Here is a 15,443-nt window from a genome sequence, read left to right on the forward strand (position 1 = left end):
GGATAGAGAACAATGATTACATGGGCATTTTAACATGTCCACTTTAATTTTGCCAAAGGCAAAATCTAGGAATTTTTTTACGCCATTTGTATAGTCTCGAGATAAACGAGACTTGTTTATCCATGACTTGTCCATAATGACCTAAGAAATATACATATACATATACAAATTTAGTTAAACAATTATTTTTAGTATATAGTTTTTTTTAGTATATAGTTAAAGTAACGATACATATGATTTCATCACATAAATATTTTTTAGTTAAGAAGGTTCATTACTTGGCTGATAGTCAGATATCTAAATTGTTATTGTTAAGAGTCATACATTTTAAAAATGATTGGTTGTCAGATTTTAACACTAAAACTAAACAAGCGTAGGATATTCATAGAAATCTTATAAACCAGTCAAAATGATATAAAAAAACTCATGATTTCAAACTCAATAGATCCAAACAAATCAGATATTAAACCTCAATCAGAATAAGAAAATAGAACCACAAGTACGATGTTATTCTTAATTGTAATACATATTAAAAATGAATGGTTGTCAAATTTTAACACTAAAATTAAACAAGTAGGATATTCAGAGAAATCTTGTAAACATGTCAAAAGGATGTAAATTCGTGCTTTCAAACTCAAACTATCCAAACGAATCAGAGATTAAACCTAAATCAGATAAGAAATCAAAATTGCAAAAACGACGAAGCAACAATTAACTGACAAATACTAAATAAGGATTAGATTGTCCAGAGAGCAGGGGATTCTTTCAATACCAATGAATAAGAAATCTATGTAACCAAATCAATAATTTACTTGTTTACAGAGATAGTCACATGTCAATAGTCTACCTTCACTAGCTATATTAACAACGTAAAGAGGTAGTATGGTTTACCTCGCAAAACGCCGTAAGCTGATTTGATTCACTAAACTCGTCAATGATAGGTTTCTCTAAAGATATTATGGTGAGTATTTGATATATAAAGATATTATGTATAGAGATATAATTCACTTCCCGCCGAACGTAGAATATTTTAGGGGATCTGAAAACAAAATTTGTTTGTAAATAATTATCAACAGGAACAAATCTCAGCCACTATCTATTAAAATATACACTTATACATAAGTTGTTAGATTCATTATTTATCTTCTCAACAGCACAAGGAAATGTTTTTTTTAATTATTAGTTTAGATCTACAAAATTTAACGGATATGCATCTTCTCAATTAGTTTATTAACCATAAAAAAATAGATAAATTAATGTATCAGTTATCTAACCGTTACAAATTCACTATATTAGCGTTATTGTCTGAAAGTGATACAAATACATATTTATTAGCGACACTTATAATGAACCGACGTTATATTAGCATTAGTTTTGGTAAGTGATACAAATATGTATTTATTAGCATCACTTGTAATGAACCGACACAAAAAGAATTTACAATGGCATCACTTATTAACGCTGATGTAAAACTGTGGAAATTGCATCATTTATTTTTAAGTAATTCTAATTTGTGTCGATAAATTTTCTGATACATTTTAACTGATGCTACAGACCTTGTTTTTTGTAGTGACTATGGAAGCTGAACAGTTGACTTTTAGCGGGACTGGAATAGTTTGGTAAACGTTATATGAGATTTATTTGTATTTAATTAAAAATTGAGGATTAAAATGACGTGTGTCTGTGAGCTAGTAAAAAAAATACTATGCAGCTAAAAGTTTAGATCGGCTGTTTTGTACTATTTGCTTTCATTAGGGGAACAAATAAAATCTCAAACAAAATTAAATGGAAGAGATCCACTGTTTAATCTTCTAATCAATTCAAATTGCACGTTATTACATCAGGCTTAAAATTGGTAGTGTGTTAGCATATTAAGTGCACGGATTCGTAGTTAACAATTACCTTCCACGTAAACATGGTAATATAAACTCAGGCCCGGTGTATGTGCTGGAAGTACCTTTGCACAAGACACATTACAATCTTTTAAAAAAAATTACCCCATATTAAGGCCTGAAAATTTTTAAAATTATTTTTTCTTTTCTTAAGGAAAAAGGTTCCAATTTTTTTTCTTCTCTTTAAAAAAGCTCCAAAATATTTTTTTCAGCTCAGGATCCCATTTACAACTGAGACGGCACTTAGGATACATGCTTATTTTATTGATGAATACACTGTAACATAGTTGCTAAAAACATGAATTAGTGAATTAATTGTAATTCCTCATTGTATATGTAAGAGCGTCTCCAAAAGAAACTTTATAACTTTAAATATAGAGTTTTTTGTTCTCCAAAAAGAACCTTCAAAACTTTAAATTTAGAGTTTTGAGTAGTGAAATTTGCATTTTTTATTTATAAATTAAAATTTTACACATCATTTTTTTTAAATCTAAATAAGATTTACAATATTTTAAAAGTTGAATTAGACAACAAGAATATTACAAAAGAAACTTAATAAAAAAATTTAAGAAGATATATACACGAAGACATAATTATTACACAAATTTAAATATTACAACATCACTAATAGTCTAGTAAATTTTCTCCGGAACTTCTAAAATATTGTCCAAACAAATTTTCTATAACCAAAAATGGAGCATTAATAAAATAATTTTATGTAATAATGTGGTATTTTTCTAGTAGTTTGATATTTTATTATGTATTTCTATTTATAATTTTAGTGTAAGATTTTATTAATTAATATTACTATAATATTTTTATATATGTGCTAGTTTTCTACAAAAGTTGTATGAATTTATTTTAATTATGACAAATAAGGAGCATATATAGGGTAAATTACAAATAATTTTGAAATTAAATTTGAAGTTCTGTTTTGGGAGAAAAGCACCTTGAAGCTTCAAATATAAAATTTGCAAAACTGTATAATAGAGTCTTTTTGGAGATGCTCTAAAGCTCAAGATATTAACAAAACAAACAAGGAAAGCTTATTATTAATTGAAAACGACTTTTCTCTCTAAAAAGAAGGAAAAAAAAACAAGATCGTAGATCTTAGATTGGGTGGCCGGTGGTCAGGTTTTGCCGTCGGTCCCCCCCCCCCACGGGTGTCTCTCTCCTCGCCTCTATCTCTCCTCTTCCTCTCCAGCTTGGTTGCTGTCGCTCTGAGTTCGTCCCTCCATCGGGTGGGCTTGCCTTGGAGTTCCGGCGAGGCTGGGTGAATAGTTGAAGATGAGGGGTTTCTCTGGTCGAGTGTTGCTGTTGAGGCTTGGATCTGTTCTCTTCTTGCGGTGTGGGTGTGGGGTTTTCCAGCTTAATCTGCTCCTCTCAGCCTTCTCGGCTTGGTAGATCCAGCCCTTATGGGATGGATCTGTTGCCAGTTTCAGTTGGTGGAACCGGAGTAAGGGATCTTCTCCTTGTCTCGTCTTCTCTCTCCTTCCGTGTGTTCCAATTTTGGTCTTTCGGGTTGGGTCTTGGAGGTTATGTCGGGTGTGGCCATCGGTGTACATGTTCTATTCAGGTACATGCAGTTGGTGTGTGGTTTCTGCTAGGTTTTTGGTGGTCCATGTCTCAGAGTTTTGCTCCTCTCCGTTGGTGGTGGCGCGTCTGTCGCGTGGGTTCAACCCCTTTCTTGCTCCGGGAAGTTCTGTCGCTGGTTCTCAGTTACAGATGCGTGTGGGGCAAAAATTCTTTGAATTTGTCAACCAGGTCCTTTTAACCTCTGTGGTGGCGCGTGCAGTGTCGTCCAGTGTCGGAGTCAAGATCTAGGGTTTGTCTATGTCCACCTCTGACTTGAGGTGGTGCTGGTTTGGCTCTGGTTTCCTTGGTGCAGGTTTGTGGTGTGGCGTTTCTCAACGTCCTCATTCTCACCAAATAAGAGCTTTGTCCTTGAGAGGACTCTGTCTGCAGCTTTGAAGCTCTGGACAGGTGATTATTCAACTGGGTTTATGTTCGTTGCATTGCTGATGGTGAATAGATGTCGAATAGAGGCAGCGATCTGACTTTGGCTGCTTTGTTACAATCGTAGGAGATGATTCTTGAGGTTTCTCTATCTCGAGGATGCTGGTCGGAGGTGGCTTCTCTGACTGCCCGTAGAAGCTCCTATGCTGCCGGGTGTAGCTTTGTCTTCTAAAGTTGGTTCGTTTTTGCATAGTCCTCGGAGAAGCTGTAGGCTTATCTTCCCACTTACGAAGTTTGAGGGCTGGCTTCGGAAGGAGGAGCTTGTGGCAACAACGATGAGGACTCTAGTTCTTCGGATCTGCGACAATTTTTCAAATGTCCTGGTTCATTGCTAGGAATTGGTGTTTCGTTATCCATGATTCTCTTAATTTTTTTTGTGGTGTTCACTGCTTGTTGCTTTCGCATGTTTCCCTTGTAGCTCAGTTTTATCGGTAGTTTTTGGTCTTTTTGTTTTCTATGTTGTCTCTGTATTATGCCAAAATTTTAAAATTGGTATAAAATTTAACATTTTACCCCAAAATAAACAAACAAACAAGACATAAACTTTTTCATTAAAAAAGCTAGACATAAACTAGCACAATAGAAATGCAAAGCAGAGATAACCAAACGGTGTCGTGCACTCGTGCTCATCATCTCCCACCGTAAGTTCACGAGCGAGGATTCTCTTGTTCCTCCTGAAAACCAACCCGTTCCGTTAGCTAACAACGGATGATCTCAATGCCAATTGCCAACCCCCGGCGTTTAGCGTTTTCTGCGGAGGAACCGAACTGTACTCGTACCCGGCGTCACAGTAGGATGCTACGGAAAGAGTTCAAGTAAATGTCAGACACTTCATAGGAAACTACATTTCTCTCTTCGTTGTATTTTTCTTGATCTCTCTGTATAAGCAACCGATATATCGTTTCTTACGCTGCTTGCAAATTTTCCGTTTTAAGGATTATCTTGACCATTTGATTACTAAAAGAGGATTTGATCAAGCTTACCCCTTCATTCGTCGTTTACTCTTCTTCATCTCCAAATTAGGTTGGTAATTTTTTAGTTTCTTGTTGCACAAGACATGTATTAGTTATAAATATGGATCGATCATGCCAGAGTAATGTTTGTTTTGTAGTATTGACGATTCTTCTTATGCGTGCGCAAGCTGTCATTGCCTTTTTATTGTCCCTTCTCGCAGCTTGCTTAGGTAAAAGCTCTAATCTTTATCTTTGTGTTTCTTTTATGTGTGTGTGTCACTGTGTGCGTATATTTGTATATGTAATGCGTTTATATATGCTCTATATTATTTTTAACAAAAATATCAAGCTTATATCCTCAAGAGATAATATATTTGGTTGGAGCCTATATGTGTTGTTACACGGATCCTTAAGGAAGTTGCGTGATTGAGAATTGGAATATTCTAAAGACGTGGGCTTTCATAGGAGTTGTTTTAATGTGATAATTATTACATGTAACTTTTACTGATCAAACTTTCAAGAAGGAAGGTTAGCAAGGAATAACTGAGGATGATGGTCTTCTCAGAAAAAAAAAAAGGCGAACAACTGATCTGTTTTTCTAGTGAAAACTATTGAATAAATATTGTCCTTTAGCCTTTGAGAAACATGAACAAGTATCATACATATAATTACACCGACCTATTCAACATGAGAATAAACCTAAAACCTTTAATCTACACCGTTCTTCTTCTACCAACAGTTACTTTCATGTCCTTTAATCTACGCCGTTCTTCTTCTACCAACAGCTTCTTCGACCTATTTTGAATATATATAGTAAATACAACTTTTATAATTATTTATATACTTTTATAATGAAAAGTAAGACTATTGGTAACAAAATTTTTAATATAACTTTTAACAGTTTTAGTAATTTATTGTCATTTAAAAAAAATTCAAATTATAACATATACAAAAAATGTAAATTTTTATTATATAGTTAACATCATTTTTATTTTATGTTAATAATAAAAAATTAAACAAAGACAGAGGATACAAATATTGTTATCAAATTTTTATTATTAAATCATTAATTCTCATATATACATTTTAATAATATTAGGTATTCCACACCTTTTATTTAAGGAAAGAAGTAAAAACATTAACTGTAAATTATTAATTAGTGTTATGATTAGTTTATTAAAACTATAATATATATTTACAATAGATCAACATATTTCTCTTTTAATATATACGGATAAGAGAGATAAGAGATTTGCTAATATAAATTAAACTAACTACTCAGTTGTCCTAATACACTTTCTCAATTATTTACTATTTTTTTCTATTTTTCCCTTTATTAATTATTAAAATATTATAAATAAATAGTTTATATAGTTTTACACTTACGAAAATTAAGAAAATATGAAATCATAATTATTTGATTGGTTCAAAATAATATTTTAAAAAACAAAAAAAATCCATTTTCTAATATTTGTTCTACTTATTTTAGAAGTTACTTTCTACTTGTACGTGAGGGTAGATGTATCCTGATTTCTAAACTATTTCTACCTAAGTTAGAATATGAATTCTGCCCAATATTAAGTAATCTCTAATATAGCTAGATTATGTATTGTAAATAATGTTATTTTTTCTACTATCTTCTGAATATACGTTCTGCTAAATCTTTCAGATTCTACTTTGTGTAGTTTACGATTTATACCTATATTTAAAAGTCTACCGCAAATAGTATACGGTTTCTAGCTTTGTCGGCACATGCTACTTTGTGTAGAAAGTGTTGTCTACCAAGTTAATTATCAAAATCCCAAAATATAGGAGATCATGCTAACCAATTTATTTGACAAAAACAATAGTTCTTTCCTTTGTTTTCATCCACTGTTTTATAATCTGATTCTCTTGTGCTAAATGATTATGAGGCTGCTGATAGTCTAATATCTTTGGTTCATATATACCAATCATAGATTACTTATCATTTGTATTATTTGATTAAGAGTATATACAACGAGGAAGAAGAAGAGATTAGGTTCATGTTAGCACTACTTCTGTTTCCGATAAAAGTCCGCAGTTTTTCTCTCGTAACCAACTTTACCAAGTTTGAAACTGAGAAATAGAGGCTGGTGACATAAACAAGAATGACAATGGGATAGATATTTTGAGGAGAACACAACAAGTTAGGTACACGCTGCAACAATAGCAAAACAACAATGATGAGTTTGATTACAAGGAATTGAGATTTTAGAGAAATGAGTTTGTGAATTAAAAGGTTATAGAGGCTCTTCAAGAAATTAAGATGCATGAATCTACACCGTTCTTCTTCTACCAACAGCTTCATATCCTTGTCACAAGTTCTACTTTCGGAAATGAGACTTTAGATCTTTTCTCTTTTTACAAACTAGAAATACAACTATTTCTCATCTCATACTAAAAAGTTGTTCCCAAGTCAAAAGAATAACTAATGTTCCTAGTTCGTCTACCACCCGTCTTCTATATTAGCAATTTTTCCCCTTAAAAAAAAAAAAAAAAATCACCATTCTTTAGTTCACGCGTTTAAGAATCAAATAAGGTAACTGCCAAAAGAATATGACATCTTTAGACCGTTTGGTGAATTAAATTGGTTACCGTACTGAACAAAAAAAAAAAAAAGAAGAAGTGTAATTTGGTGCAGCAATATGCATGCATGCATTTGGTAGAAAAGTATAGTGTGAAATGTGGACCGTTTGGTGCTCCATACTCGATCGATCGGCGTATTATAAATACAAGACGAGACTTCTTCACTTTTAGAATTCACAAAAGATACTCTTCACTTTAACCCAATAATCAGAGGTATATATGTATATAGTTAAATTAAGAGATTTCCTTGTGTGTTGAATCAGCTTCTATATATATATATATATATATATATATTTTTTTTTTTCTTAACACGTTTGATTTTTCTTGTAGATGGCAATATTAGACCACAATTTGATGCCCATACCTTTTTATGCATTCAAGACAGTGTACGTAGCATGGGACATAGAGAATTGCGCTGTCCCGCGCGGTCTTCCAGCTCGCACTGTCCTTGCAAGGATCAGACGATCACTAAGGAACCAAGGGTATCAAGGAGATATCAGGATTTTGGCCGTGGCCGCTAACCAAGACCGGGTTCCTCAGCATATACAGGACGTATTGCTGAATAACGGGGTTGAATACTATGATTTGCACACAAATGCGAAGCAAGCCAGCGATGACGAAATCGTGAAACGAATTAGAGAGAAGATGGGATGTACAGATCGAGGGAACTTTATGTTGATCAGCGGTGATGGTGGTTTTGAGGGGGTGGTTAGAGAGCTCGAGACCGAAGGACATAATACAATATTGGCGTACAATCTTGAATCTGCGGCGGAGGCTATACAATACAAAGTTGGTTACACCCATTTCCTGTGGTGGGATTTATTAAGGTGGTTCTAAATGTGATAAAAGGGTTGAGTAAACCAACTAACTAGCTAAACCACTAAACCGGAATATAAATAAATGTGGCTAAAAAGGGTTGATCGAGATGTGTTGTAAGAGAAAGAAAACCCGGTATTAATTCCGGTTCAATAAAAAGAAAAAAAAAAGTACATTTTGTTACATTGTTTTTTCTTTTTTTTTTCTCTTTTACGGTCAAAATAATGTTAAAAAAATAAAAATAAAAATCAAAATCGGATCGCGTCTCGACCTTTCCTTCTTCTCGCCGAACCCGATATAATTCTATGGTGAAAAACCATCACAGATTTGAAAATTGACGAGTCCGTTGAAGGTGGAGATTTATTGACGGAAACGGAGAGAGAGAAACTCGACGGAAACTGGCGACGCCTTTACCGGACTTTGAGGCGGCGAGAGGCGGAGGAGGAGTCGCGGCGTCTTCATCAACCACGGTCAATTCGAGCTCTGTACCTTCTTCTTCTCGTCCGCATGTGGCGAATTCGTTCTCGGAGGACGCGAAGAGATTTCTCCTCCATCTTCTTCTTCCTCCTCTCCCATTCCTGTCGTCACATTTTTGGAAAGGTTTGTTTCAGATTCATATATCGAGCTATCTATTCGCTTGCTTCGACTCCTCGGTGGTAGGCTGGTAGCTTGTTGTGGTGAGAGAAATTCGTTTTTAGGTTTAACTTAGATTCCATTTAAGTTAGTACGACTGAATCAAACTAGAGATGTGAGAAGATTGCTTTTAGATGTTCCGGAGAAGGCAATGATAGCTTATTATTATTTTTTTTTGAATTGAATGTTAAATTTAATTCAAAAGAAAAAAACTCTTTTTAATGAAACTCCTATTTTAAAATGCATCAGAATTCTATCTTGTATTGAACCAATGTTGCATTCCTTCTCCAATCTCTTTATCCCCTCCCCTTTGCACTAGAGTGAGCCTGTTTCTCATGTTCTTATCAAGTAGTTTTATCAAAAGCCCTGCTGGAGCTTCAGCTTCTCCATGCCTTCTTCTGTTACGTTCTCTCCAGATCATGTACACGGTCGCTTGAAACATGTACTTGAGAAGAAACAAATGCATCTTCTTCCTCCTTGTATCTCTCATAATTCTCATAAGGCAATGATAACTTAATGTGATGGGATTGAGAAAGTTTCACTTGATTGCATGGAAACAAGTTTCAGATGGATAGCTGGTTATGTGTTTCCTTGCTGTTCATCTGTTTATGACATTCTATTAACATACTATATGGTTTATCTTGGTAAGAGACTTCAAAAAAAAAAAAATAAATAAATAAATAAGCATCACACTATGAAGCACCAGATCCGTTTCCTGCTCTTGCTTCCATTGTTGTAATTACAGGAGCAAGAGCGTAAATTATCTGAAGTGGAGCCTGAGAATCGAAACATGAAAGTTGAACTTGAGGAATTTAGGGCAGAAGCGACTCATCTGAAAAATCATCAGTCCACAATAAGGAGACTAGAAGAACGGAACCGCCAGCTTGAGCAGCAGGTCAGCTTTTGTTTTTTTCTAAACTAATGCGACTGTTGTCAGTAAATCTTAGCTTCCTTGAATGCTTAACCCAACTAACACACCGAGCCAAATAGAAATGCTGTTTTGTGATCTTGTAAATGATAACTGTTGAAGATTCACATCGTATTGTTTTTATTTGATTCAGATGGAAGAAAATACTAAGGAGGTCGTTGAGATCAAACAACGAAATCAGAATACGTTGGAGCTTTTTAAGGACAGGTAAAAAATATTTTTCCTACCCTGAATGATTCGGGTGTTAGCCATCACCCACACTCCCATAGTCTTCTTTTATACAGGGAGCAAGCTTTGCAAGATCAGTTCGTAACACTCCACTCCACTATGCAAAAATTTGCATGTGCTGGCACAGAGCCAACTTTTTTAGCTTCGTGCTCAATCAGGTTGTGCTTTGACCCTTAATATGGTGAATCATTTTTGTGTTTCCATAATCGGGATAGTCTCCTTTACATGATTAGTCTTCTAAGACCTTATCAGTTTTCATTTCAGTCTTTCTGTTCCTTCATGTGTTGTTAATACACATTACTTTTATGACTAACATCAGACGAGCAAGCAATCTGAACTTAGTCTATTGATGGATGAAATGGAGCTTTTAAATGTCATGTTTGAATTGAGGGAATGGCCCAAGATAAACCTTGCGGTCTAATTTTGTTTTTGGTTTGTAACAGGGACATCTACGGTCCGTCTCAGCTACAAACAGCTAATGAAGATACTGAGAACTAGAATAGGTGAGCTAGAATCGCTTCATAGGTTTGCTTTGGAGTTTGCGGCGGGCCACCACGTTGATCTCCGTCTGCCTCGTGCAGCATTCTTGTTAATATGCTTGCCGTGCTTCTTCCATGGCTCGCTTCCTCCAGCGAGGAGATGCAGACGTGAGATAGTTCCAGACGAGAAGCTCCTTCAGCAGGTAAGTTTTTGAATTAAGATGGCACTTTAAAAGATGAAAGACTTCTGGAGTTGTATGAAGAGCTGGGGTAATGAACATCAGGCCAAAACCACGGCAAATCCAGATCTACCCGTCGTCGAAGACACGGCGAACGCAGCACAGTTCCCATCGTTCCCACCCAAACCACCGGATCCGATCTGATCTCCCCGATTGCTGCTCCACAGCCATTTAATCCTTTAGATGATCCTCCAGGTTCTAAGAGATTGGAACTGATTTCAGAGGTTAAGGATGCACCTAAGGTAGCTAAAGCTCCACGGTTGAAGAACAAAAAGCTACTCCGGAAGTTTTCATGTGAAGAAGTCTATGACAGGATGTCAAAGGGGTTGTGTGCGTTCTGTGAAGAGGTTGATATTCCTGGTCATCATCTGAAGCACAAAGGAGTAACGATTCTAGTTACTGACAAGGATGATGAACCCATTCTTGAAGACACTTTGGTTGAACCCTATGAACCTGTTACCAACACTGCTATGAAGCATGATTCGTTTTCCAAATCGTTGGAGTGTTTCACTTCAGCTTTGCAGATTGTTGATGTTGCAGTTCAGAGAGAGCACCAAGACAAAAGCAATGAACACGAAAAGATGAGCTTATGTCTTGGAGAAAATATCAAACACATGATAGGCAGCCAATCTCAAAAGGCGAAACTCGTATGGGAGCCAGGTGGGTTACCAACTTAAGTAGCTCAGTGGTACTGGACAGAGAAACGTCAAAGCTTGTGGTTTTCTGCAGCAAAGTCAGATACGCGACCGACCGATGAGACGACTTCATATTCAACATAAGGAACTGCATTTAGAGTTTCAAGACATGCCGAGATTGCTAGTTGGTGCATCTGAGTTTGGCGCTAAGATTCATAAACCTCCTGCTCGAAACAAGAAGCTATTAGGTGATGAAAACTTGGGGAAGTTCAGAGGAGGAAAGAGCTTATGGCTGATGTGAGATTCAACCTTGTTCAATCCAAGGAAGGTTAAATTCTGCTGGGAAGTATGGTTAAATGTAAGTTTAGAGAGACTTATGAAGCTGAAGTTCACCGTGGAGGTTGGGATTTTACTGTTGATGTCTCAGCTGAGTGGGGCAACCAAAATCAGAGAAAATGGTATGTTCGGTAACGGCAAATTCACTAGATGCAAGGCATCTTGTAGAAGGACTAAGAAACAGCGTTCACTGTTCTGATGCGGAGCGTGTACGGGAGCCTGGCGGGTTGTCAGCTAAAGCATCTCAGTGGGATTGGTCCCAGAATTATCGGACTTGTGTACAGACTTTGGTGATGTTACTTAGCCTGGCAAAATAAATTCAAGATTGGACAGTGAATGAAAAGTCCAGCCTTAAGGTATTTTCTTATTTTAATCTAGAGGCAAGGATTCAGTTCGAAACCCCTGGCTCATGAGTATGAGAAGCAGTTGCTGCTGTTCGGATATCGTTACTTAGAAGTGCAAGTGGGAACATCCTTACAAGATTTTGATCCATCAAATATGGATATAGATATAGCATTTTGTTGGAGAATTTGGGAGTCATTCTTGTGGTCTCTCTATTGTGAGGCGAATTTAACAAATACTAGGCAAAATGTTTTGACAAGGCCAGAAGATAAGCATTGCCGACAGTATAAGTGTGATTCAAGAGGGTCAGTTTATGATGGTAATGTGCTAATGTCAATCTTTGCTGTGCTCGTGGGAGGCAAATGGTATAATACGAAGTTGTTAGCTTCTGACCAGAAGGAGCACAAGAACCGTTACTTGTTCCCTGCTGGATGTTCTTGCAAAACCAAGACCTTGCAGATTTTATGGTTAATTTTGCAGAACATTCAAAGCAGTGGCTCTGGCAGCATGAGACACATTCTGTTCTTGGTGATTGAGAAAACTAGTGTGTGGTCTGTATTGCAAGATGTTGAGATGTTCTTGAGCCCAAGACTGCTTCATGACAAAGGAAAATCAGTTTTTGCTGGTCCGAGAGCTGACCAAACCATGCTGTTTATTCTCGAGCAGGGAATCAGTTTTTGTTTCTTCCAAGGAAGCTTACATTCTGTTGGGAAGTGTTGTTAAATGGAAGCATAAAGATATTTCCATAATTGGATCTCGCTATGGATCAAATTATGCAAAATAGAGCTGCCTCGGTGGCGATGTGAAGCAACTAATACGTGGTGAAATGGAGTATTATATGAAGCACAAGTGGAAGTCTAAACTCTCAGAGACAGATTCAGTCTTCAAGATAAATCACCATTCTAACTTTGCAAAGTCGGTACTGGAACCATCGTTGATAGATTTTAGTTTTGATGAGAACGAATTCTGCATCGGCACACATAGAGTTCCTATTAAGATGCCTATTACGGTTATGAGTCTACCCGTAGTTCTCCTAAAGCACATAGTAAGCAACAAATGCAAGGGAGACAACCTAGTGAAGGCAGCTCAACACGTTTTGGTTGCACAGGTTTCCCTTTTGGTGAAAAATGAATTACAAGATACAAAGCTGCTTGCAGCTAGTGATACATTCCACAAGAGGTACAAGGAGGAATTATGGCTGTTTATGAAGCTCACTCTCAGTGCACCACGTGCAGGCCAATTGATGCAATCAGAACTGGTTCATGGCGAAGAAAAGAATGTGCTAAAGGACGTCGCAGCAGGAGTTTGCTATGGATCATATTCTGGTCTCGATTCTGGAATGTGCTAAAAGAATGTGCCAGTTTTCTTTGTGTCGGGAGGAGATAAAAAGGATGTTAGGGTTTAAGATTCATGATAATCTATTAGGGTTCAAAATCTTAGTACAATATTTTAGATAAATTCATTGATTTTACTGGTATGAAATCTGGCATATTTGCTTATTTACCAAGTTAATTATTTTTTTAACAAGCGTATTTGAGAAAAAGTGTACGGGAAAAGGTTAAAAGCTTTATTTTGTAAATGAAACTATGTAAATAAGTAATCACTATTATGGAAAAAATTGTAGGATAATTATTATTTCTGAAAAACAAAATTTCAATAAAATTGTGTTTTTTTTTTTAATATATAGGTCGAACTTGTGAAAGTCACACTCGACCTTGGATCGACCCAGGCTAAAGAAAGGGCAGGTTTCGTTGCCGGATTGGAAAAAGAGCCTACATTTAAAAAATATTTTGAGATGTGCAGTGAAAACTATGCCACAATAGTGAATAACTTTAGAGGTGCTCGATTATGTATGGAGGATGGTGCCCCGGGTGCCGCGGGTTCAAGCATTACAATCCTTGAAACTTACGACGATACACAACGTGTGAAGGATACAATCGGCAAGAACACAGACAAGGCCTCGAAAAAGCTCATGGAGATGACATTAGTTATAGAGGATTTCGTGGCTATAGCTAATGCAGCCATCAGCGTAATATTTTAATTATTAAACTTTTCATGTGCTCAAATCCTAAAGATAATATTTAAGTAAAATATAAATATAAATTTCAATTCTGATTAATAAATGCAGCATATCTGCATTATTGGTAATTGTCAAATCCCAGTTCTCATAAACCCGGGATGGTTTTTTTTTTTAATTATTAACTTGATTGAACTCAAAATCCATTATTTTTTGCTTTTCTTTTTTTGTTCCGCATAGTAAACTGTAGTGTTTTCTCTTCTTTTTCTTTTAAAAAGGAGCATTTCCCTTCTATTTTCTCTCATTTAGAAACCAAAACAAAACCATACAAAGTTCCAGAAAGATCTGAAAATTTTAGCCGTCAAAGTTTCTTTTTTTTTTCTCTTCTCTCTCGTTCTGTCATGGCCAACCTCTCTCTCTCTCTCTCTCTCTCTCTCTCTCTCTCTCTCTCTCTCTCTCTCTCTCTCTCTCTCTCTCTCTCTCTCTCTCTCTCTCTCTCTCTCTCTCTCTCTCTCTCTCTCTCTTCTCTCTCTCTCTCTCTCTCTCTCTCTCTCTCTCTCTCTTCTCTCTCTCTCTCTCTCTCTCTCTCTCTCCTCTCTCTCTCTCTCTCTCTCTCTCTCTCTCTCTCTCTCTCTCTCTCTCTCTCTCTCTCTCTCTCTCTCTCTCTCTCTCTCTCATCTCTCTCCTCGTTGTTCTTTGTTTGTTGCACACCAGAGCCAAGCCATCAGAGATCCCTAACTGATCTCTCCCATTGTCTACATATGTCTTGTTTTCCTTCTAGATCTGGTCACCGGTAAAGTAAGGAACCCTAGTTTTTTTTTCCATCACGTTCATCTCTTTTATCTTGAATCTGTCATCCCTTGTCCTTTGGTGGTAGCACCAATCTTTTCTGTTCCAGATCTGATTCGTGCGAAGCTATAAGCTTCAGATCTGTTTCTTCTTTCTATTTCCATTCGTAGATCTAAGGCCAAGGTGAAGAATGATGTGATCTCTTCCTTCCTTCGCTAAGATTTCCAACAATTAATTTTGTTATGAAAAAAATTTCAACAAATGCTAAGTAATTTACATAATCTAATTAGTAAAACACCAGAAATTAAAGAAAAGTATCATTATAAATTGAAAATTTAATATAACTGAAACAAACATATATTGTAAAACATCAATTATGGTTATATTAAAATTGAAAAGTGGAAATTTCATTCGTGCAAATTATTTAGTTATGTTTGTATAGGAAGTGCAATATTTCAAATTAAAACATATTTTAATATAAAAATAGTTTTAATGTAAATTTAGCCACTAGTCTATCTATATATTCTTATCGT

At 35.9% G+C, this 15,443-nt stretch overlaps 1 protein-coding gene and 1 long non-coding RNA gene across 2 annotated transcripts; both read left to right on the forward strand.

Moving 5' to 3' along the window:
• Positions 1 to 7,798: 7,798 nt before the first annotated feature.
• On the forward strand, positions 7,799 to 8,305 carry LOC125584167 (meiosis regulator and mRNA stability factor 1-like). Its single transcript, XM_048752189.1, has one exon. It carries the CDS (start codon positions 7,799 to 7,801, stop codon positions 8,303 to 8,305), a length of 507 nt encoding a protein of 168 aa, XP_048608146.1.
• A 1,816-nt stretch (positions 8,306 to 10,121) lies between these two features.
• Positions 10,122 to 14,182, forward strand: LOC111205894. The gene is made up of 2 exons (XR_007325262.1): positions 10,122 to 10,231; positions 10,517 to 14,182. It is a non-coding gene; the product is annotated as an uncharacterized LOC111205894 (long non-coding RNA).
• The last annotated feature ends 1,261 nt before the right edge of the window (positions 14,183 to 15,443 follow it).

The sequence above is a fragment of the Brassica napus genome, chromosome A2, assembly GCF_020379485.1.
Source record: "Brassica napus cultivar Da-Ae chromosome A2, Da-Ae, whole genome shotgun sequence".
Lineage (NCBI taxonomy): Eukaryota > Viridiplantae > Streptophyta > Magnoliopsida > Brassicales > Brassicaceae > Brassica > Brassica napus.

What these genes read in the sequence shown, in the direction of transcription:
- LOC125584167 (XM_048752189.1), top strand. Translation starts at nt 7,799, where the DNA reads ATGGCAATATTAGACCACAATTTGATGCCCATACCTTTTTATGCATTC.